The sequence below is a fragment of the Sorghum bicolor genome, chromosome 4 (assembly GCF_000003195.3).
Source record: "Sorghum bicolor cultivar BTx623 chromosome 4, Sorghum_bicolor_NCBIv3, whole genome shotgun sequence".
In the NCBI taxonomy this organism is placed as follows: Eukaryota; Viridiplantae; Streptophyta; class Magnoliopsida; order Poales; family Poaceae; genus Sorghum; species Sorghum bicolor.
This window is the reverse complement of record NC_012873.2, coordinates 56,908,846-56,931,573: the sequence shown is the minus strand read 5'-3', so window position 1 is coordinate 56,931,573 and position 22,728 is coordinate 56,908,846. Positions and strand designations below refer to the sequence as shown.

The following is a 22,728-nucleotide window of genomic DNA, read 5'->3' as shown; positions in this document are numbered from 1 at the left end:
TAATGATGTTTGTCCTGCGTGCTCAAGTAGGAAACTATTCAAGTTCACATATCGTATTCTCTCCGTTTTCAAAATAACGCCTTATTTAGTTGACAAGATAAAAAGTTTTTATAGACTGTAACATTTTTACTTTTATTTAACAATTATTATCCAATCCTAGACTAACTAGACTCAAAAGATTTGTCTCTCAAATTACAGATAAACTGTGCAATTAGTTTTTTTGTCTATATTTAATGTTCTATGTATGTGTCGTAAGATTCGATGTGATTGAGAATCTTGAAAAGTTTTTAGGTTTTAGGCTGAACTAAACAAGGCCTAAGGCTCTAAACATAATTTTATGTTCTTGTGACTCTTAAAATTAAACTGATTTTTTTAAAAAATTTGTACATAATTAAGTATTATTCTCACTTATCAAGAAATCAAATATTTTTAACCTTGATCAACTATATAAAGAAACCATTAATATGTATGTTATATAAGCATTAGGTTAATTGTTCAATATATTTTTATAATAAATTTATTTAAAGATATAAATGTTACTAATATTTTTTTTGTATACATCTAGTCAAACTTAAGAAAAAATTAACCTGGAGGAGGGAGGGAGCATACCTATTTTAGGGAAGGAACTTTTGCCTTTTTACTAAAAAGCTACTATTATATATAGCAAAATTTGGTTTTTGTTTGTCAGCGTTTCATTTGCAATAAATATATTTAGCATCTCCGCATACCAAAAACTAGAAAAATACATCTCAGTAATTTTTTAGCTTTTTCAATAACTTGCTCAGTAGGTTTTTTGGTTCAGACCAAAAGCTAGCAAAAGCTGAAGAAAACAGGCCCACACAACACTTAGCTAGACTTAGCAAATTCCTCGATGAACTAGTCTAGAAGTGTTTGGATACATAGGGGCAAGGCGCATCATTCCCTTTGAAATACCTAATACTACTCCAGCTGAAACATGAGTATATAAAGAAATTTCAGACCATAGGGGGGGATACTTGGCCCCTTCTAGCCCCCTGTTCCGCCTATGGCTAATTCGTATTGACAAATTCTTGGATGGTAAAAAGTTTAATATCCTCGAACCATTGGTTCATAAAAAATGTAACACACCATTGGTTGGTATAATTTTTTTTTTTGATCAGGCCCTTCACCCCTTTTTCATTAAGAGAAAAAAATAGTACAAACTGTGTGCAATCATGCAAGCGAGAAACCTTCATGACACCGCGCACACCTTGCCACGCTACTGGATTCACTTAGAGTAGATCAAATAGGAAATGTGCTTGTTGGTATAAATTTATGTTTTAAATAGCGAGCTAAGGCCAAGGTATTTATCGATTTATAAAACGTAATTAGCGTACTTTAGCGGCAAAATAACGGTAAAATTGTGCATAAACGCAAATAGCGGCACATTTTTTTTAAGCTATTTCGGGCTATAGCGACAAAAATAGCGGGCTATTTTTTTCTATAGATAAATATTATTGTTCAACTATCGCTCAGTATAAATCTTGCTGGTTTCTATAGATTTATACTGACGCCACTTTTCGTGATCGTTACATCGGTTGATATAACGTTATAGCGATGGATCATCGGTCACTATAATGACTTATAACAACTATTTTGCAATCCCTACAGAGTGTAGGGTACAAGCTTATTAATGGCTCAAAAGCGAATTATCTTTTTGTTGACCTGTTTGCTTAGCTGATAAGACATGACTGAAAGTACTATTCGCTGATTTGTTATGAGAGAAAAACATTATTGAATGACTGACAAATTTGGCAGTCCAGCGAACAGACATGAGTGTGTTTACTGTTTTGTTATTTACTATTTATGAGTGTTTGGTGCTCGATACGAACACTACTACACACAAGCTTCGAAACTAGCGGTGATGATGTATCACTGCTAGTAGTGATAGAGTAAACGGCAACATTGTTGGTTCATGGTTACCGCCAACAATGATAAGTTATTTTGCATTTGAAGAAATTTATATTTTTCATGTGAAGTTGGATGAAGACAAATTGTAGATCAAAATTGTAGAGTTCAAAACTTTGTAAGTTTGGATAAGGCACGGAAACGGCTAGTAGGGTGGCAGGGACGACTACTAAACCCAGCAGGGAGAAGGGAACTAGTGCATTCGGTCTTAAGTGCTATCCCAATTTACATGCTGACGGCGATCAAGCCTCCAAAACAAATACTCCAGGATTTGGACAAGATACGACGACATTTCCTTTGGGCTGGTGATGGCGAGATAACAAGGGGGAATGCAAAGTGGGCTCGCCTTTTGTGGCCATGCCAATATAGGTTGGAGGGCTCGGGATTTTGGACCTTGAAAGATTCAACGGGACCTTACGATTACGGTGGCTATGGCTAACATGGAGCAATACAATGTGGCCATGGGTGGGAATGAAGCTCCCAATTGATGAGACAGACATTGCTAATGCAGCGACAAGAGTGACCATACATAACAGAAGAAAAGCCTCGTCCTGGCTGTCTAGCACTACTACATAAAAAATTTACCGAGGCGGGCATCACAACCGCCTTAGATGAAAGGTCACCGTAAATGAGACCTTTTCCGAGGCGGTTTGATGTCCGCCTCGGTAAAGCGAATAAAAAACCAAAAAAAAGAAAAAAAACCCACGGCCCTACCGGGCCTGATCTGGGCCTCATTGCCGACGCCCCTACTCGCCGTCGTCGCCATGGGATTGTGCCCCATCGCCGAAGACCCGTGCTGGCTAGATCCACCACCACCAGGCTCGGATCTGGCTAGGGAAGAAGGGGAGTGCCGCGGATCTGGTCGGAGAAGGAGCGTCGCTGTCGAAAAGGTTGTCGGATCCGTGGTCAGGGAAGGGTTCCGGCGCTGTGTTGTCGTGGTGGAACGAACCCGTGCCACCGTGCCTGCCACTGCTCCACCATGGAGGAATGAAGCCGCGCACCAAGCGGCCACGCCACACTCGCGCCCTGCGAGGCCGAGCCCTCTTGCGCCTGGAGCCCGTGAGGCCGAGCCGCCGCCGTCGCGCCGCACTCGCTCGGGATCCGCCGCCGGTGTGATGGGAGGTTGCAAGTGCGCTGTCATGGTGGGACTTCGGAGCGAGGAGAGGCGCGCTGGCGTGGTTGACGGGAAAGGGAGGAGGGGCTGGCGCTGGTTGAGCGGGGCAGAGTGGGAGAGGGGCGGAGGCCATGGTCGCAGAGTGGTAGAGAGCCAGAGTTGGAGAGGAGAGAGGCGGCGGCGTGGTTGTCTGGGAGAATGGGCTGGGAGAGGTGAATGGATGAGTAACCCTAGGTGTTGGTTATATATGAACCCGATACAATAATGGATATGGGCTTCCTCTTGGCTAGGCTCTGGGCCACTATTAACCGAGGCGGGTTTTATAACGTGACTGCCTCAGTTAATACATTATCTGAGGCGGTTGTATTATAAAATCCGCCTCGGTTAATATTTATTAATCGAGGCGGACAACGTTATAAAAACCGTCACAGTAAATCGATTTTGCGAGGCGGTTGACTGTGACCGCCTCGGTTAATAAAGTGACCGCCTTGGTTAATCCCAGGCATTAACTGAGGCGGTTTAAAAGTTTGCCCGCCTCCGAGCCCAATTTTAAATCGTCTTGTAAAATTTTTTATGTAGTAGTGTAGTTCGATCGATGGGCGATCACCTGCATCACTCTTCTCGTTGCTCTTCCAACACAGGAGATGAAAGAAAAGATCGGTAAGAGAGGCAGTGCTTGATGCAAAATGGATCAATGACCTGGCACATGACCTAAGCGCAGATCTCTTAAGAGACTTCTTCATGGTATGTCAACTCATCCACTCGCTTCATCTGGATTTATCGACTGAACACGAGAATCAGATAATTTGGACATATGGAAAGCAATGGGCAATATTCAGCATGATCGGCATGTGAAATCTAGTTCAACAGGTAGGTCCTTTCAAATTTCCCAAATCTAATCTGGAAGGCTTAGGCGATGTCGCGATGCAAGTTCTTCATGTGGCTGCTCCTGCAAGACCGAGTGTGGATAGCGGCCAGACTTCAACTAAGAGGATGGGAGAACAATTATTTCTGTGCACTATGCGAAAAGAGCCTGGAGACGGCGATCCACCTCTTCATCGAATGTCCATATGAAAGGAGGGTGTTGACACCATTTTTGGGCACGTGTCCAGGATGGCAGGACAGGGTGGCAGTACGATGCGGGTTGCTGGTAAGGATGGTTGCCGATGAGGGAAAGGTTGAATGTGACTAAGTCCTCAGACAGTGATATGGTGCCGATGACCAAGTAAAAGGGTCTGCCGATGACTATGGCAAGGGGATTGCCGATGACGCGAAGGAGGAGTCCGGAAGCTGCCAGTTGTCATGTGGAGGAGTTTCGGTTTGTCACGAAGGATGGTTTTATTATTTCCTTATGATATTCGTATCGTTTTGTATACGGGTTCCGTGTAATTTGGAATTCGAATTCTAATCGTGTCTGGTCGTAGCTCTTTGAGCAGGGTATAAATATAAGCCCTAAGACCTTGTAATGAGGATATCTATCAATCAATAAAACACACGTTTTTACTCATATTCCAGCATCTACTTTTCGACGACTTCGTCATACTTTTTTCTTTTTATTACGAGTTCTTAGGAATTCGTCGACTTAAGCTCGGCGTGTTCTCGAGTTCCGCGTGAGTACCTCTTAGCCGTGACATCCGGGCGCATCGCTGTTGTCAGGACTAAAGTATTCGAGTTATCACCTTTGCCGATAGCAAGGTCAAATCGGCTGGCACGCCTTAACGTTTGAATCGGGTATTAGCCCTTTGTGTTTGCAGATCAGTTTTGCATCAACACATCTTCTGGCACGCCCAGTGGGACAGATTCAAGATCAAGATCAACATGTCGATCTCTGACCTCGATCAAGACAACGTCATCCCCGTGACGGAAGCTAACCTCAAGGATGAGCAGAAGCAAGCTATTGCCCAAGCCATGGAAGAGTTCAAGCAGCAGTGCCTGAAATCTTTCAGCATAAACAGGAGCGGCGAAGTGGTCCAGAAAGATGCACTGCCGGCACCACGGCAGGTCACCTTTGACGCTAATCCTGGCAAGCTTCAAGACATGGTTGAGAATGCCATCAATCGAGCGCTGATCAACCAAGCTGGTGTACTGTCTAATACGGTTTTCAACGCCGTGGCAAGAACTTTCAAGGAAGGACAAATCCCGCCGGATTATGTGGGCCCTTCCCATCATCAACCCACGGCACCAGAGGTCACGGCTCCATCGGCTGCCTTGACGAGTGCAAGTGCACAGTCTGCCGTCCCTCCAAGTACATTGGGGACTACTGGTGCACTATCTATGCCGATGGCAACCAACCCACAAATTTCAGTTGGGCAGCATAAATTGACAACAGATATGTTGGCATCGGCAATGTCGGGGTTAACTCTTCCTCCCAACTGGTGGGGTTATGGTATGCCTCCAGAGTTGACTCCAGGAACATCACAGATAACTGACATGAGGGGCAAAACTCCTATAACATCGGCACCTTCCAATGTGCCGGTGAACCAGAGTCCTCGGTATACCACAACTACTACCGCAAGGCCTCACACTGGAAATCCTCAAGATCTAATGTTCCAGATGCCCAACGCATCGGCAGAGTCAATGCTGATGCAACAGAGGCCTATGGCCCAGTCGGGGTATGTCAATCCAAAGACGATACCCAATTACCAATCATCGGCAGCACCTATGCCGATGAACGCTAATAATGGATGGCTTGGACAGCAAACCTTTCCACAGTCGCCCCAGCAGGGTTATCAGACTACGGGGTTCCAGCAAGGGCAGGTTTATCCCGGGTTCCAAGGTCAGGGAATTCCCAACCAGCCAATAAATTTTGGACAGCAACTCGGAGGACAGCCAATCGGTGGACAGCAGTTTGGTAGTCCGCAGATTGGAGGACAGGTGACCAATACGATGTTCCATACAGGTCATGTCCCAAACAGACACGTGGAGGTTCGCCACCAAGTGCCGGATCCGCAGCCGCCTCATCGGCAAGATGCCGATGCTTATTGGGCCGATAAGATTGCCGAAGTAATGAGGGAACAATTTGGGATAAAACCCAAAGTCAACACTTATTCTTATCGGACACCGTATCCTCCAGCGTATGATTTGATCCCGCTTCCACATCGGTACAAAGTACCGGATTTTACAAAGTTTTCCGGACAGGACGACACGTCAACCATGGAGCATGTCAACAGGTTCATTATTCAATGTGGAGAAGCTGGTAACAGGGACGAATTAAGGGTTCGTCTATTTTCATCATCATTGTCTGGATCGGCCTTTACTTGGTTCATATCATTGCCTCCCAATTCAGTAATTACTTGGGCCGATCTAGAGAAGCAATTCCACAGATACTTCTTCTCGGGGGTTCATGAGAAGAAGATCACCGACTTGGTCAAGTTGAGGCAACGTAATGATGAGTCGGTTGAGGGATTTGTGCAGAGGATACGAGAGGTCAAAAATAAATGCTATAGCCTGGTTCTGGATGATCGGCAGCTAGCCGATTTGGCTTTCCAGGGTTTGTTGCCACACATCAGGGATAAGTATGCCTCTCAGGAGTTTGAAAGTTTAAGTCACTTGGTGCAGAGGATATCCGATCAAGACATCAAGCCTTTCGAGCCTAAGAGGGCATGGAATAAGAAAGTCTCATTTGTTGATGAAGCAACAAGCTCAGATTCCGATGAAGAACCAGTAATCGGTTTGGCAGAATGGGTAAAAAACAAGAAGCCGATGTCGTGTCCTTTTGGGCAGAAGGAACCAGAGAAGTTTGCATTTGACACCGCCAAGGCCGATAGGATATTTGACTTTCTACTTCAGGAAGGTCAAATCAAATTGTCACCTAACCACGTGATCCCGTCGGCAGAAGAGTTGAAGAGGATGAGGTATTGCAAGTGGCATAATGCAACTTCACATGATACCAATGAGTGCAAAGTATTCAGACAACAGCTGCAATCGGCCATAGAGTCAGGGAGAATCAAGTTTGATAGTTCCAAAGCCCAGAAGCCGATGAAGATAGACCAACATCCTTTCCCGACGAACATGTTGGATGCTAAGGGGAAGGCTAAGGTCTTAACGTCGGAGACAGCTGAGAAGAGTGCATCGGTAGATCCTCAGCATCAAGTTACTACCGCCGATGCAAGAAGTAAGGGCTTGGTCCAGGAAGGAGCTAGCTCAGGAAGAATTCCTCGATCTGGTATTGTCATAACTCATAGAAGGCCTCGAGAGAGATGGCAACAACGGGAAGATCGGTACCGGCGCCAGCAGGAAGATTATCAACGGGAAGAAGAGAGACGCCGACAGGAGTGGAATCGGCACAGGGATCATTGGAATTGCCCATTCTTCATCCATTGTTGGGAGGAAAATATCAAGCTTCCTACTGTCAGAGACTGCCCTGAATGCAACGGTTATGATCGGTACGACAGGAACGATCGGCGTTATCATGATGATGAACGACGATTTAATGGGCCGATCAGAGGAAGGGCGTCAGTTCATGATCGGCTGGGGGGCAGGTTTAGCGTTCACGATCGGCTCGGTGACCGTGTCCAGTATTTTCCCAGGAACCAAGAGGAGCTTGAAAGAATGGCTGATGCGCGGGTTCCCGATGAATTCATATTTTGCAGGGATACTAACACGCATCGCATGGAGTCAAGAGAGAACCAACGCCCGACGGCAAGACAAAGGCCACTTCCTCCATGGTGCCCTCAAGGATTAACCAAGACACAGAAAAGGAGATTGCAACGTGAAAGGCAGGAAGAGCTAAATAAAGGAGAGAACTCTGGGAGTCGGCAGCCGTCAGACGCTAAGAAAGAAGGTCCATCGGCAGGCGTCAACATGGTATTCATGTTGCCGATGGAGTTTCTTGCACCGGCCAGTGACGATGAGTTGGGATTTTCTGATCAGATAGCTCAGTTGGCTCTGGATCCAATGACGGCTATCTTTGAGAAACCTGCCGATAACGAGAGGCAGCATCTTAAAGCTTTGTTCCTCAAAGGAAGGGTTGATGGGCAGCCGATGACTAAGATCCTAGTTGATGGTGGGGCTGCTATTAATATTATGCCGTATGCAGTATATCGGAAGCTTGGGAAAGGGGATCAAGATTTGACCAAGACCGATATGATGCTCAAAGACTTCGAGGGAAACGTGTCTCCGGTCAAGGGGGCGATATGTGCGGAGTTGACCATCGGCAGCAAAACCTTGCCGACAACCTTTTTCGTGATCAGCGGAAAAGGTGCCTACAATTTATTATTGGGAATAGTATTGGAAAATGAGACATCGGTTTAAAATACTTACAGTGTCGTCAGGGACTTCGTATTCGGGGTCGATCATGCCGCGGTATGAGAGGGCCGATCTGCAGAATAGATTCTCCTTCCATTCTGCCCACCATAGCTTGTATGATTGAGTGATAAAGGCAGCTGGAACCCATTCTGACAGATCTACATCTGTATCGGCATTTGGTGGTAGCTGGGCTACTCGAGTCCACTCGAGGAGGTTAGCGATGGGTTCTCTGGGCTTTATTACATCGGCATAAGGAAGTGCGATCGGCAATTGGCCGAAAGCTAGCTGGCGAGCTAATGCCGATGGATTATAAAACTCATAGGTTTGGGGAGAGGTTTTCGTGCTGCCGAAGAAGTTCACTGGTATGGCTCTGGGAGTCACGATTGCCATCATCACTTCATTGTCCCTATCAAGAGCTTCGTCGAACGGATTGAAGGTCAGAGGGAGCATGCTATCTGGGTCGTCATAAGCCAGCCATGGTCGTTCATCTCTGGCCAGACCCTCATACAGCGTTTCGAAGAATCGGCCGATCTGATCCGGAGTGTTCCCTGAACCGGGTAAAACTATAACAGCTTCGCCAAAGTTCAGGGGGGCACGTGTTGCCGATTCCTCTTCACCCAACACATGGTTCTCGGCTATATCTCTTGGGAAGTGCTGAGAGAACAAGTTGAGATCGAGGCGCTTGTGCAGGTGCAGATTGAGCCACATATTAATAAACCACCAAGGACCTCCCAAGTTGCCGATAGGTTGGCCGAGCAGGAGTTTCTGGACTACCTGATGAAGAAGGTGATAAACAGCGCCGAGCAAATAACGGCCGAGAGGAAATTGACCACCGCTAGCCAGTCTTTCTGCTGCCGATAGATAGACAGAAGTCGGTCCTGCCGATCGACCACAGAATACAAACTTGTCTAGCCACATGTTCAGAAAAGTGGTTTGTTCCTTTATGGTGACAGGCCCTCTCCCGCGGTACTTCTGGATGTACCCTGACCAGCCGCCGATAGCGCGAGTCTCCACTTTGGCACTGGGGGCGGTATCAAAAAAGTGGGTGCTATCGGCAGAAGATATGTCTAACCCAGTAAGCATGGCTACATCGGCAAGGGTAGGAGAAGCAGGGCCGTGGCCAAAAACAAAAGCGTTGAGAGTGTCTGACCAAAAGTAAGATGCGGCTATCAGCAATGACTCGTTCCTGTGCATATCGGCAATGGACAGCCTAATGCATTGTGCTAATTTCCTCTCACCCCATTGAACTTCATAAGAGTTGCTGACCCTCAAGAACCAGTCTTTCCACCCTACAGTAGGGCTAGGCCAAGAGCGAAAGGTGTCCTTCCATAGATCTAGAGCAAAGTTTTCAGCTCTAAAGGGAATCCTGTTGGTTTCTGCGTTGATAAGGTCGGTTGGATCTGGATCCCCTAGAGGGCCGAGGCATTGAAGATGTGGTTGATCGGTAGGAATGACAATTTTGTTGGATAACTCCTGGTGTTTTGGGGAATAAAGATACAAAGAAAAAGGAGAAGGAAAATATTCGGTAAGGTAAATCGCAGATGAACAGGAATGCAGGAAAAAGGTACAGCAGGTGAGATGGAAGTCTGACCTCAGGGACGACGAAGCCAACGGCCATCTTGTCGTGAAGGGGACGTTGGAAGACGCCGGAGTTGATGAAGAAGAATGCTTGTCGGAGATCTTGAGGATTGAGAATGGCGCCGCCGCTGGAAAAGTGAAGTTGGATGGCAGAATGATGTAATGGGGGAGGAGTACCCAAGAAGGAACTATTTATAGGGCAAGATGGACAAGGGCAAATCTGACTTATTTCTTTGCCGCATCCGAGAAACCCGAGGGTACTCAAGTGGATATGGTAACTGTTCGCACGATAATCCAGGGATTGTGCAGGTGATTTGACAGGAAGCGGTCATTATCTAAAGATATTTTACTGTGCGCGATCTCCTGGTCGGTCCATCGGTGATATTCTATAACGGTCATCCTGCCGATGGGCGGATAGAGGGGAAGTAACCGTTTTTTGCGAATATCCTGGGCAGAGCATCGGCAGATCTTTGTAACGGTATTGTTGCCGATGTACGACTAAGAGAGATGCCCGTTTAGGAAGTTGTGGATTTCGAGGGATCTGCGGAGGATTAGGATCAGAGTTGCCCAGATTGAGGTTGTCGGTTACCAGATTAGGAGCATTAATTGCGGAGAAGACATCATTACTGCAGAGAATTTCGGAGCATTAATAGTTTTATACTCCGAAACTGGGGGGCATGTGTTGACACCATTTTTGGGCACGTGTCCAGGATGGCAGGACAGGGTGGCAGTACGATGCGGGTTGCTGGTAAGGATGGTTGCCGATGAGGGAAAGGTTGAATGTGACTAAGTCCTCAGACAGTGATATGGTGCCGATGACCAAGTAAAAGGGTCTGCCGATGACTATGGCAAGGGGATTGCCGATGACGCGAAGGAGGAGTCCGGAAGCTGCCAGTTGTCATGTGGAGGAGTTTCGGTTTGTCACGAAGGATGGTTTTATTATTTCCTTATGATATTCGTATCGTTTTGTATACGGGTTCCGTGTAATTTGGAATTCGAATTCTAATCGTGTCTGGTCGTAGCTCTTTGAGCAGGGTATAAATATAAGCCCTAAGACCTTGTAATGAGGATATCTATCAATCAATAAAACACACGTTTTTACTCATATTCCAGCATCTACTTTTCGACGACTTCGTCATACTTTTTTCTTTTTATTACGAGTTCTTAGGAATTCGTCGACTTAAGCTCGGCGTGTTCTCGAGTTCCGCGTGAGTACCTCTTAGCCGTGACATCCGGGCGCATCGCTGTTGTCAGGACTAAAGTATTCGAGTTATCACCTTTGCCGATAGCAAGGTCAAATCGGCTGGCACGCCTTAACGTTTGAATCGGGTATTAGCCCTTTGTGTTTGCAGATCAGTTTTGCATCAACAGAGGGTTTGGCACCTGGTTGCATTGTCGAGTAATTCTCCAAAATTACAACCTAGCTGTTGGGCATCATCATCTGATATAGAGGATTGGTTCAATGTCATGATCATAGGGGGGGGACAAGGATACACACTTGATCTCCATTCTGACGCTATGGCACATTTGGAAGGAGAGAAATGCTAGAGTTTTCAACAGGACAAGAAACTCAGAGCAGGTGGTGCTCACAAGAATAAATGATGAATTCACTAATTGGGTCTTAGCTCGGAGGGGTAATCACCCACGGATCGATATAGATAGTATGAGTAATTAGATTTAGAACCCTTGTAAAACCCATGTGGCGGTCTGCCATATGAGTTAGCGCCTGTCGCGTATGTAAAGCTGCAACTCTACTTTCTTGCTTATTAATATAATGTCAGGTAAAACCGAATCTTTCAAAAAAAACTTTGCGAATTGACAACATTTTAATTTAGGATGGATTGTGATGGTTGTTAATGTCAAATGAAGACAAAGTCAATATCAAAGTTTACTTGAAGAGATCTACAACTTTGTAGTTAACAATTTTTTTCATTTGAGATCACAAAAAGTGTCAGAGTACTATACAATATAAGTTTCATAAATGCTTAGTCCTTGTTTAGTTCACCCCAAAAACCAAAAAGTTTTCAAGATTCCTCATCACATCGAATCTTGTGGCACATGCATGAAGCATTAAATATAGACGAAAACAAAAACTAATTATATAGTTTGCCCGTAAATCGCGAGACGAATCTTTTGACCCTAGTTAGTCTATGATTGGACAATATTTGCCTCAAATAAACAAAAGTGATACAGTAGCAAAATCTAAAAAGTTTTCACATCTAAACAAAGTCTTACTTAAAAATAGCACATTTATATATCGTCATAAGTGTTGCATAATTAGATGGTATGAATGCTCGAGTGAATGCACTGAAGAAGATATTTTGCTTTGGCCCACTTGTGTCATGTCTTGATGGGTAATCCTGATAATAGAGAAAAGAGAAACACTACACCGGCTGCCAGTAGCGACACACGATGGGTGCGAGAGGAATCCATCCGCAGAATCATGATGCTTAATTATTGGCTAACCGGCCAGTGGCCACGCAGTTTACATATATTCATGGTGGTCCACACCCCCGTGCTTAGCCGAAAATTAACAAGAAAACAATAGGAGTACCCGATTTTAGAAATAATGACGATCGGGGCAGAGGAGAAAAGGCAATAATCAGATCATCTGATAATGACGGCTGTTTCAGTCTGATTTTGTGCGGAGCGTTCTTAGGCCTTAGCTGTACCAAGGCGCTGCATGCATTATTGCAGTACTGGCATTTCTGGACATATCTTGCAAAAACCTTACAGTTGAGCAAGGAAAAAAACGAAGTAGCATCAAATATCTTTCATAGAATCTTTTAGTACGACTGCTCACAGTGAAGAGTACCTGAGTGCATACCCCATGCTTGTACTGCATATGCATGTGAGAAAAGATAGAAAACCACGAGGATCGAACCAAAGGGGGATTTCTATATAATAAAAAGGAACAAAAAAAGGTTTGTAAGCTTATGAGCAAACATTAGTCTGGCCTTATTTTTAGTACATTTCAGAGGAACACAGTATATTGCAGTCGAGTACCAAGTACAGAACATAGACTGATCAAGACAGTGGTCGGTGCTCTTTTTACCATGCACAGTATCCAGAGACGCATAGTCCCGGCTCTGAAAAAAACGGAATCTGCACTGTGACTGTGACATGAAAACCTCCATTAGATTATTGTCCTAGCTAGCCAGCCTTTACAAATGGAAAACTCCCATTAGTTGACGATAGAGTTACGACAAAACTTTTGAAGTGAGAAGTTCGAGTAGTTTTGTACTATATATGTATATATATGTTCGGCTTTTAGGGCCACCCAATTTTTTTTTTGAATTTTACTAACTTTCATGTGTATTTGGCAATTATATTGTCCAAACATGAACTAAATAGGCTCAAAAAAATTCATCTTGCAAATTATAGATAAACTGTGTAATTAGTTATTTTTTATTTATATTTAATGTTTTATGCATATGCCGCAAGATTCAATGTAATAGAGAATCTTAAAAAATTTTGAATTTTGGATGCAACAACAGGGCTGCACAATATACTAGTATATGGCATATATATATACAGTACATGCTCGAGCCTTTTGTTTTGTTGTTTCATCGTTTTTCCTCAGATACCATTTCGACATGAAATGTCAAATATGCACCGATGCTCCAATATATATTTGACACTGGATCATAAGGTCTTGTTTAGTTCACCCTAAAAATCAAAAACTTTTCAAGATTTCCCATCATATCGAATCTTAAGGCACATACATGAAGCATAAATATAGACGAAAACAAAAAACTAATTGCACAGTTTACCTGTAAATCACGAGATAAATCTTTTAAGCCTAATTAGTCCATATTTAGACAATAATTGTTAAATGAAAACAAAATACTACAACATATAAAACCAAATTTTTGGAACTAAACAAGGCCTCACTAGAGTTAAGAAGCACCATGCTATTACAGCAGGTGCAATCTGCAATTTCCGCAGATGCATGCATGCATATGTTGATAGCCAGTACTGGTTGCTGCTACTCCCCAACAAGCAATAACAGTGACACCACCACTCCCGGACCCCAGGCTGGGCCGGCCCCACGTGCTGATTGAAAAAAAAAATACAGTAGCTCTCTCGAAGCAATAAAAGGTGAAATATAATTCATCACAAAACGAAAGGACGACAACCTTTCAAAGAAATTAGCAACTAAATCCACTGATCCACCCAATCGTTGTACCCAAACCCTCACGAGGTGTGTCCTCTGTGTCAGCCAATGGTAAGGTTTATTTGCAACCACAAATGGAAGTATCATATATAGTACCAAGAATGGAAATTCAAGGTAGCCCTTTTATTGCTAAGATACGTGTGGTAGGGACTATATATGGACCCTATCTACAGCATATAAGACATTGGATCAACGGTCAAATCGATATGACACAATAGAGGGAACCAAATAGTACAAAATAGTAACACCTTTTTGTGGCTTTATGTTATTTCGTAAATATGTCAATGTCATCAAAAACCGCGAGTTGTTAATATTTTATTTTTTCCCCATAACTTTGTAAGATACCAAAACATATTCTCTAGGTGCAAAAAATTTATTTAATCATAATTAGTATATTGTTGTTCACTTTATAAATGTCTCTATTTATCCGAAGGTGATGCTAGATTTGATGCTTTCACAATCCAAATACGCACCAAGTACTACTCTTTTTTTCTTGTGGACATTATTTTTTTTTTCATTTTGTTCATTACAAAGTCGGTCTCACCAAATTGCATGCAAATCTTATACTACTCTTGCTACTTTATTGCCATTCAGTTGCAAAAGTAAGAAAACCACTCCTAATGAAATATACCAGTACTATATAATGCATTCCCCATGTTCATTGGATCTAAAAACATGATAGTTGTAAAATGAATAAACATTGAATATTTATTGAAAAGCCAATACAAAATCCTCATGGGCCAAGGGGTGTGGCATTACTAGAATGTGACATTTTGCTCCCAAATTATATAATTAAATAGATTCAGTGTATTTAAGCTTGACAAAGGTGCCAAGGTATGCATTATAATGTACAACCATTATAGTAGGAATTTCAGTTATTATGCTAGTGACTTAAGATGGCACAGCTAGAGGGTATATTAATTAATATATAGTGTACTCCATCCATGCATCAAACATTGTCATTTTTCTAAATACAAGGAACATGGATCTAGCTATATATGTCAAATTGCAAATGGCACATGCCACTTGAGACTCACCATCTAGCTGCTTTACTCTAAAAGAGCTAGCTTTACATTCAATCCCCCCCCCCCCCCCCTAGTTGCACTTTGAGAAATTTTCAGTTAAAAGCCAAACTAGCTAGTAAGCATGGATCATATTTGTTAATTAGGCCTCAATCAAACTGCTCATACTTTAATTTTGCAGAATTCCTTCCACGTACTCTTAGCAGGTAAAGAGAGAAGGCAGAGGAATCTAATCAAGCGTCAAGAGAGCAGGGCGATTTCTTTGAGCGAATGATGGCTTGCAGCTGGATCGTCCCTCTGCTCGTCGGTTTTATTCCGAAGGCTGGAGCCAATAATATTTCACACCTGGGTACGCTCTCCGGGCAGGGTTTTCTATTTGTCGTTTCACAAGGACACTAGTAGTAGTTTCATAGCATAGTTATCAAAATTATAAACTAGTTAACCGAGCCACGAGAGTTTTATGAGGATGAAACTCCTCTCTCATCTTATGAAACTCCTTCATTTAATGATCCTGTCAAGTCAGCAATTTTACTTATGTGGCACTTTATTTAATGTGCATGACACTACCATAAAACTGGCCTAAGGAGCCTCATTACGGGTGGGCCCGTACCGTCACCAATCGTACGGGCACGTGCGGCCCCCACCTCTTTACGGGTCCGTCCATTGGATGCTGGACGCCTTGGATATGTGCTGTGTGCGCCCATCATGGAGCCAAGCCAAGGGCCGGCGTCCACCTTTGCCCGGCCCTGCCCTGCCTTGGACTCTTCCTCCGGCGGGACCCGGCCGGGCCGTCCACCGCGCATCTCGGACGACGGCCATCCGTCGACGCCGGGGGCAGCAAGGACACCGGCACCGTTTGTCCTATACAAACGGAGCAGCCCATGCCCATGGCGCGCGGGGGCGGGGCCTGAAGCTGCCGCCATTGTTGCCGGCCGCTCGCTTTCACCCACCCCGGCCCGAACCACCCCTACCACACGATCGATCGAGATCGAGAGAGAAGGTACAAGGAAAAAAATAGTACTCCTAGTATTTTGTACCTTTATTTAGTCATGTCGTCGCCTCTCTCACTCTCACAGAGTGTCCTTGTCATCCCTTTCACCTAAAAGCCCTAACAGTGCCGCCTCTGCGGCGAGGCGGCTTTTTCCTCTACGGCTGTTTGCTATTCCTACCGCTCTGTTCCACCGTCCCAGTTGCTCCGCAGATCTCCCCTTTTTAGGCCAAACAATCCATCCACCACCACCCTGCACAACCCCCCTCCTAAAAATAGTAGTAGCCGGCGGCATGCAACTGCGATTCCCCACACCTTCTCCCCCGTTCCTGATGATGAATCTCCCCGGCCTATGAGACGACGAGCAGCGCAACGCCCGTCAGCAGCCACCGCTACCAACCACTCCAGTCTCCAGGTGAGCTGAGCAACAAGCATGGGGTATGTTACTCTCCAAGTCCAAGCTAGCTCCTTTTTATCTTTTTCTCCTCATCTCTTCTCTTTTCGGAATCTCGAGCCAGCTTCAGCTCCGACTAGAGATCCTGCTGGAAGCTTCTCCATCCACCACTCCGACGCGCGCGGGCGGCCTCCGCCGCCGCCGAGATCAGCTAGCCGCCATCGCCACCAAAAGGTATACTTGCTTGCTTTGCCAGGCTCAGCGCCGCCGACTTCATGCTGTCTCTCCAATAAATTACTGTAGAATCCATTCCCCACATGTATAATTTGACTGACCTCATATCATACACACTAGCTTTGTTTCTTGTAAGTATCCTTTTCCTCTTGTGCATAAATATGAAAGATGCATCGCTTTCACACGCAAATGGACAGTCAGTCCAAGAGATCGATCGAGCAGGGGATATATAGATCCCAAAAAGGCGCATGTAATCATCGGCTGCTTCATATCAATCGTTCATGTGTTTGTATCTGATCCGTGGATGCGCCAGATTAATCGATGGACCTGTCCCCGAACCCCGAGAGCCCGGGAGGCGGTGGTGATGGCGGCGGAGGCGGAGGCGGAGCCGGTGGATCGAGCAGCGGGCCGTCGTCTTCGTCGGCGCAGGGCGGCGGCACGCCGCAGACGCCGAGCCGGTACGAGGCGCAGAAGCGGCGGGACTGGAACACGTTCGGGCAGTACCTGCGGAACCACCGGCCGCCGCTGAGCCTCGCGCAGTGCAGCGGCGCGCACGTGCTGGAGTTCCTGCGGTACCTGGACCAGTTCGGCAAGACCAAGGTCCACACGGCGGCGTGCCCCTTCTTCGGCCACCCGAACCCGCCCGCGCCGTGCCCCTGCCCGCTGCGCCAGGCGTGGGGCAGCCTCGACGCGCTGGTGGGCCGCCTCCGCGCCGCCTTCGAGGAGAACGGAGGCCGCCCGGAGTCCAACCCCTTCGCGGCGCGCGCCGTCCGCCTCTACCTCCGCGAGGTCCGCGAGCACCAGGCCCGCGCGCGCGGCGTCAGCTACGAGAAGAAGAAGCGCAAGAAGGCGCAGCCGCCCGATCACGCCAGCGGCAGCGGAGGCCAAGGTCCTCACCACCACCACCCGCCGCCTCCGGCCCCGCCGTCCGCCGGCGCGGCGTGCTGAGAGGAACAGTGCTACGACGATCGACGTCGACGTACGCACCCATTTGGTATGCCGGCCGGACTGATGAGCATATTTTATGTAGGTTTCGATCGATTTGCTGGTGCGTGCATGCATGGTTTATTTGCTAGCTACTCCTACCATTTTGCAACTCGCGATGCTGCTTCTTCTTCCTCTCGGTTAGACTCGATCTCTGGCCGATCGTGTGCCGGGCTACATTATTATTTTGCTTCGATCTGCTGCTCTCTCTCTACTGCTACGACTAGAGTTTCAGTTCCTAGCTACCGCTTATTTTTCGTGTCAAGCAATTTAATTTGCTGGTTGAAGAAATCTTATATCATTGGATCAATGAATATTGAAGCCTATATATGCTTTGCCTTTGCCTTATAACTTTTCATTCAGTACTGCTCATTGTAGATGAAGATGGACTTGCATACTTGTGTGTACCGATTCATTGTACATACGTACACCATGTCCTCAATTCGAAGTACAGAGAGAGGACGAGAGATCGAGCTAGCTAGCAGCCTCCCATGACCATGCATCTCTCTCTCTGTGTCCTCTGCAGTTCCTCGCGCAGGCCAAGTCCCATCGAGGACGTACAAATTTGACGCATCTCATCTTTGGCTTTCTTCCTAGTTCTGCTTCCTGTGCCGCTTCCTTTTTCTGGTGCGCTTGCTCGACTCGATCGAAGCCTCTAGCTAGCCACGAACTGCTCCACACACTGCACCAGTGAGCAGCAGTGTGACAACGGGGCCGGGGCATGGCCGGACCGATCGATCGAGCCGGCCGGATCGTCGTCGCTCGTACTGGCGCGCGGCGCACTGTTGCATGCCATGCGCCGTCCCATTGGCTCGGTGCATATCTTGCTAGATCCTGTCTGACGAATGAACAGGATGCCACTGTTGTTCTTCTCTAGCGCGCTCGTGCCACTGGTCGGGCTGCCGGCTGGCCGGCGGGCCGGGTTCGCCACCTCCAGCTGCTGCAGTGCCGCCCATAGGAGGTCAAATGGATGAATAGTAGCTACCTCTCCGGCTTCTAGTCTGTAGCACCAAGAATTCGTGTACAAGGGTGTGCGGCCAAATAAGGAGATGTTCATTGATTCACTGTAGTTAGCAGCTGCATATCTACGGCTCTCTTGTCGAGCTGCATGCATGCACTGGTGATTGCATTGCTAATTTGCTATTGGTAGATTAGTTAGTTCTGCCATTTTGACATACATATACACCAGATTTCATTGGTTGCATGCATGGTCTCCAATTCCTGATTTCATGCATGCAACGAACTAGTGCTGCATGCTACTTATCTGCATGCAGTCTCTATTATGTTAACATGGTAAAAGCTCTTCTATTTGCTATATATATCCCCAAGCAATCAATTGTTGATCTGATAATAACGGGATTTTATATATGACAAACTATATTAGTAAAATGTTGGGTTAGAAACAGCTCTTGATCTGAACTTACTAGCTAATAACTTGTCATAAGGCTAATAAGTAAGCTACAGTACATATTGTTGCTGGCTTTTTCCACGATCAGAATCATCCATTTAAGTTTGCACATATAAATTGAACATTGTTGGTTTGTTTCCCCTCTTACTCTTCATTTTATGTGCTTATGTATGTTGCTATTAGCTAATTAAAAATATTTAGTTACTTAAATGCATGTGCCTTGTTTGATATGATTTTACGGGTTCTCCAGTTTTCTGAATGTGAAGGGTCAATACTAAGCCATACTTGTAATAAGATTTTGTAGAATTAGATACTAAGCACATATATTTGTAACATACTCCCAGTTACATACTTTAGTTACAACTTTATAAAAAAATAGGATTTTAACTCGTACTAACACAAGTCAACCTACTGTTGCATGTTCATAATTAAGTTATGTTATTGGGTTCTTCAAAACAACCCATGAGGCTATGACAACCACTAGACAACAGCATCATGTTGTTTTGAATAACGTAGTCCCTCCTTTCTAAATTGTTGGTTGTTTTAATATTATCTTGAGTCAAACAAAACTTTTGCCAAGTTTATAGGAGAATGGGTCAACATCTAGTACATAAAATTATTTTTGTTAAATCAAAGCCCAAATATGCATCCATGACATTATTTGGTTTTGTAAACATATTTTTCTATAAACTTAGTCAAAGTTAGAGAAGTCTAAATTAGGCTCAGACTAAAACAACTTTGAATTTGGAATGCAGGGAGTAAACATAAAAGCATAAAAGGCAGGTGCACTGCATGAAAATGTGTATCTTATTCAAATCATATAGCACCAATAAAAAATACAAAACAAATCAAATATATTGAACAAAGTAGAGTGTATTTCAAATAGTCTATAAATAAATTATTATAGGTTGCTACATGATTTTGAAAAAAAGTACAGCAATTAAGATTATTACCAAGGTCATGTACAAATTAGAGTAACATCAGCCTAAAAATGTATCTATCTCTGGATGCTTTAATAAGTGAATCATTTCCCTCTAAATTGCCAATGAACTTCCGTTCATCTTTCTGTGTATCTCTCTGGATTCTTCATTAAGTGAATCATTTCCCTCAAAATTGACAATGAACTTCCAATTACCTTTCTACAACTAATAACAACATTGTTTGGGCTATAATAAAAAAAGTCGCAGTACTACTTACTATGATTTGATAGTATTCAAATTGGATAGACATATTATCTATCAAATCAAATGTGAGTATTTTATTTAACTAAGAAAAAAATTTAAGCAGTGCCTTGATTCTGGTACTCATGGTGATTAACCTCACGCAAATCAATATTTAGATTGTTAGAATTGAGTTTTTCCTATAAAAAGGATATGTGCAACTTTATAAGTTATGATATGGCTGTATTATATACTGTCTTCTTACTTATTAATTCATGCTATGCGTTGGTTTTGACTGACAAGCTTTAGCTTCTTATATATACATATTTAATTGCCAAATAAGAAGTGATGACCTCTAATATAATATTCATATATTATCTCTGAGCATAGTAAAATATTTGAGTGAAGTAATATTTTAGTGTTTACTTTGTAATAGAAAAAACTACAAAGTTCAAAGTTGTCCCAAAAATTCAAAGATGATATGTCTCCTGTTCATCCCAACACCATTTGTAGTTGTACCAGTAATTATATTACTCTCCCTCCGTCCCTCATATAACGAATAACTGAAGTACCGACTAAAGTCATATTCATTCTAAATTTTATTAACTACAAAATGGCCTTCACATGTTGAGAGTTTGACTAATGTAATATATATGAGCAGACTTGTGTCTTGAACTTTCATAAAGTATTATATATTCATTTTAGAAAAGTTGGCTTCAGACAAACTCAAAAGAATCAATTAACTGTGACCGGCGGCGGGGGAGTGTATATGTTGAAAGCACTATTTAATAATTTCATTCACACACAAATAACATGAATATGATGCAGATATATATATAACCTCAACTGGGAAAGAACGGAACTATAGTACTTGGTAGGAAAATAATTGTATTTTAGTTAAATTAATAAATGCAGTTTCCTGCTGAGTGCTGACCAAGCGTGAAGCCTTCAAAAAAGCAGATGGTTCCTATAGCTCAAATCTTAAACTAAATATTTGCTGGTCGTGTATATTCGAGGATAGAGTGAATTGCATTTTCTGTATTATTGTATAGAGGGAATATTGTAATGACTTGATAAATAAAAGTAGCTCTCACGTGCATTGCAACATGGTTCAGAAAAAGCTCTCGGGCGGATCCACCATAATTTTTATATGAATTAGTGTTGACCAAAACCGGTGCATCTATCGAAACTAAACTGGCAATCGGCAATCGGCAATCGGTTCTCAACCAACTTCCCCACACACACCACAGAAAAAAAATATTGTTCAATCTGTTTGCACCATTCACTCTCGATCCAAGACCAAAAAATGTAATATATAGTTTACATATATAATTATAGTTTCCACTAGGAATTTCAATTTTGGATCCATAGATATATAATGTTTATATATAGTAATTTATGGTAAAGCTAATACATATTTAAGATACATGTGTTACTACCATAATATTATAGTAAATTAAATCACTTAGAAAGATCGGACTTGCAATAATCTTGTAATAGTATATCTGTTATGGTAACTCAAAGTGGTCATAAGGGCCGGTTATTGAGTATACCATTACATACACACGCACAAAAGCTAATTATGTGTTTTCCTTTTATCAAAGTAATTGTTGTGCTCAAGTATTGGTTTAAACATTGTTTTTATTTTCACAAATATATAGCCGATAAGAGTTCAATTTGTTATATATATATACTAGAAAATAAATTAGTTTGGAGATACAAATTATAATATCTCCAATTCAGATAGGAAACCACTATTTCTGTCCCATAAATTAAAGTGTCTTTTAGTTTTATTATAATAATAAGCCAAACTATATTAGTTCGACTAAGTAAAGAGTATCAGCATATATTTGACATCAGTATATAATTTATAAAAGTATAAATCATGATGAATCTGATGATATACTTATTTAATTAAAAAATATCAGTATTTTATAAACTTAGTTAAACTTCATATGGTTTGACTTAAAATAAAAATAAAAGCATCATTATTTGCAAGGTGTTGAGGTAGTTTAACAACCGATGTTGTTATTAATCCATCGGCAAAAAGTTCTCCATTGGTTTATGCTGCTCGCTCCTAAGTTATCTATAAGAGGTACCACGAATTGCACCTGTAGTTATACACTTCGGAACATTGGCCCTATATGTGCCGTGTGCGTTGCGTGGTATGGCGGGGCAGGTCGCAATAATATAAGTTCATGGATGTTTCATTTGAATTAAATACATGTTATATAGGTAAAACTAATGACACGGTATGAGAACTCAGAATATTTTTCATATCCGTAAGGTTATGTATAGTCTATGTGTGATGACTTCGTCAATTTTGAGATCTTTTTAGGCCCTGTTTAGATTTGAGATGAAAATTTTTTGGACGTCACATCGGATGTGTCGGAAGGATGTCGGGAGGGGTTTTTAGAAACTAATAAAAAAACAAATTACATAGCTCACCAGGAAACTACAAGACAAATCTATTAAGCATAATTAATCTATCATTAG

The 22,728-nt window shown here is 43.5% G+C and overlaps 1 protein-coding gene across 1 annotated transcript; it reads left to right on the top strand.

The window, feature by feature from the left end:
• Positions 15,993-18,012, top strand: LOC8072493 (protein G1-like4). The gene is made up of 3 exons (XM_002454148.2): positions 15,993-16,467; positions 16,571-16,680; positions 16,994-18,012. Exon 3 carries the CDS (start codon positions 17,002-17,004, stop codon positions 17,626-17,628), a length of 627 nt encoding a protein of 208 aa, XP_002454193.1. The 5' UTR covers positions 15,993-16,467; positions 16,571-16,680; positions 16,994-17,001; the 3' UTR covers positions 17,629-18,012.

Bases quoted from the DNA above. Each gene is read 5' to 3' on its own strand.
- LOC8072493 (XM_002454148.2), top strand. From the start codon at position 17,002: ATGGACCTGTCCCCGAACCCCGAGAGCCCGGGAGGCGGTGGTGATGGC.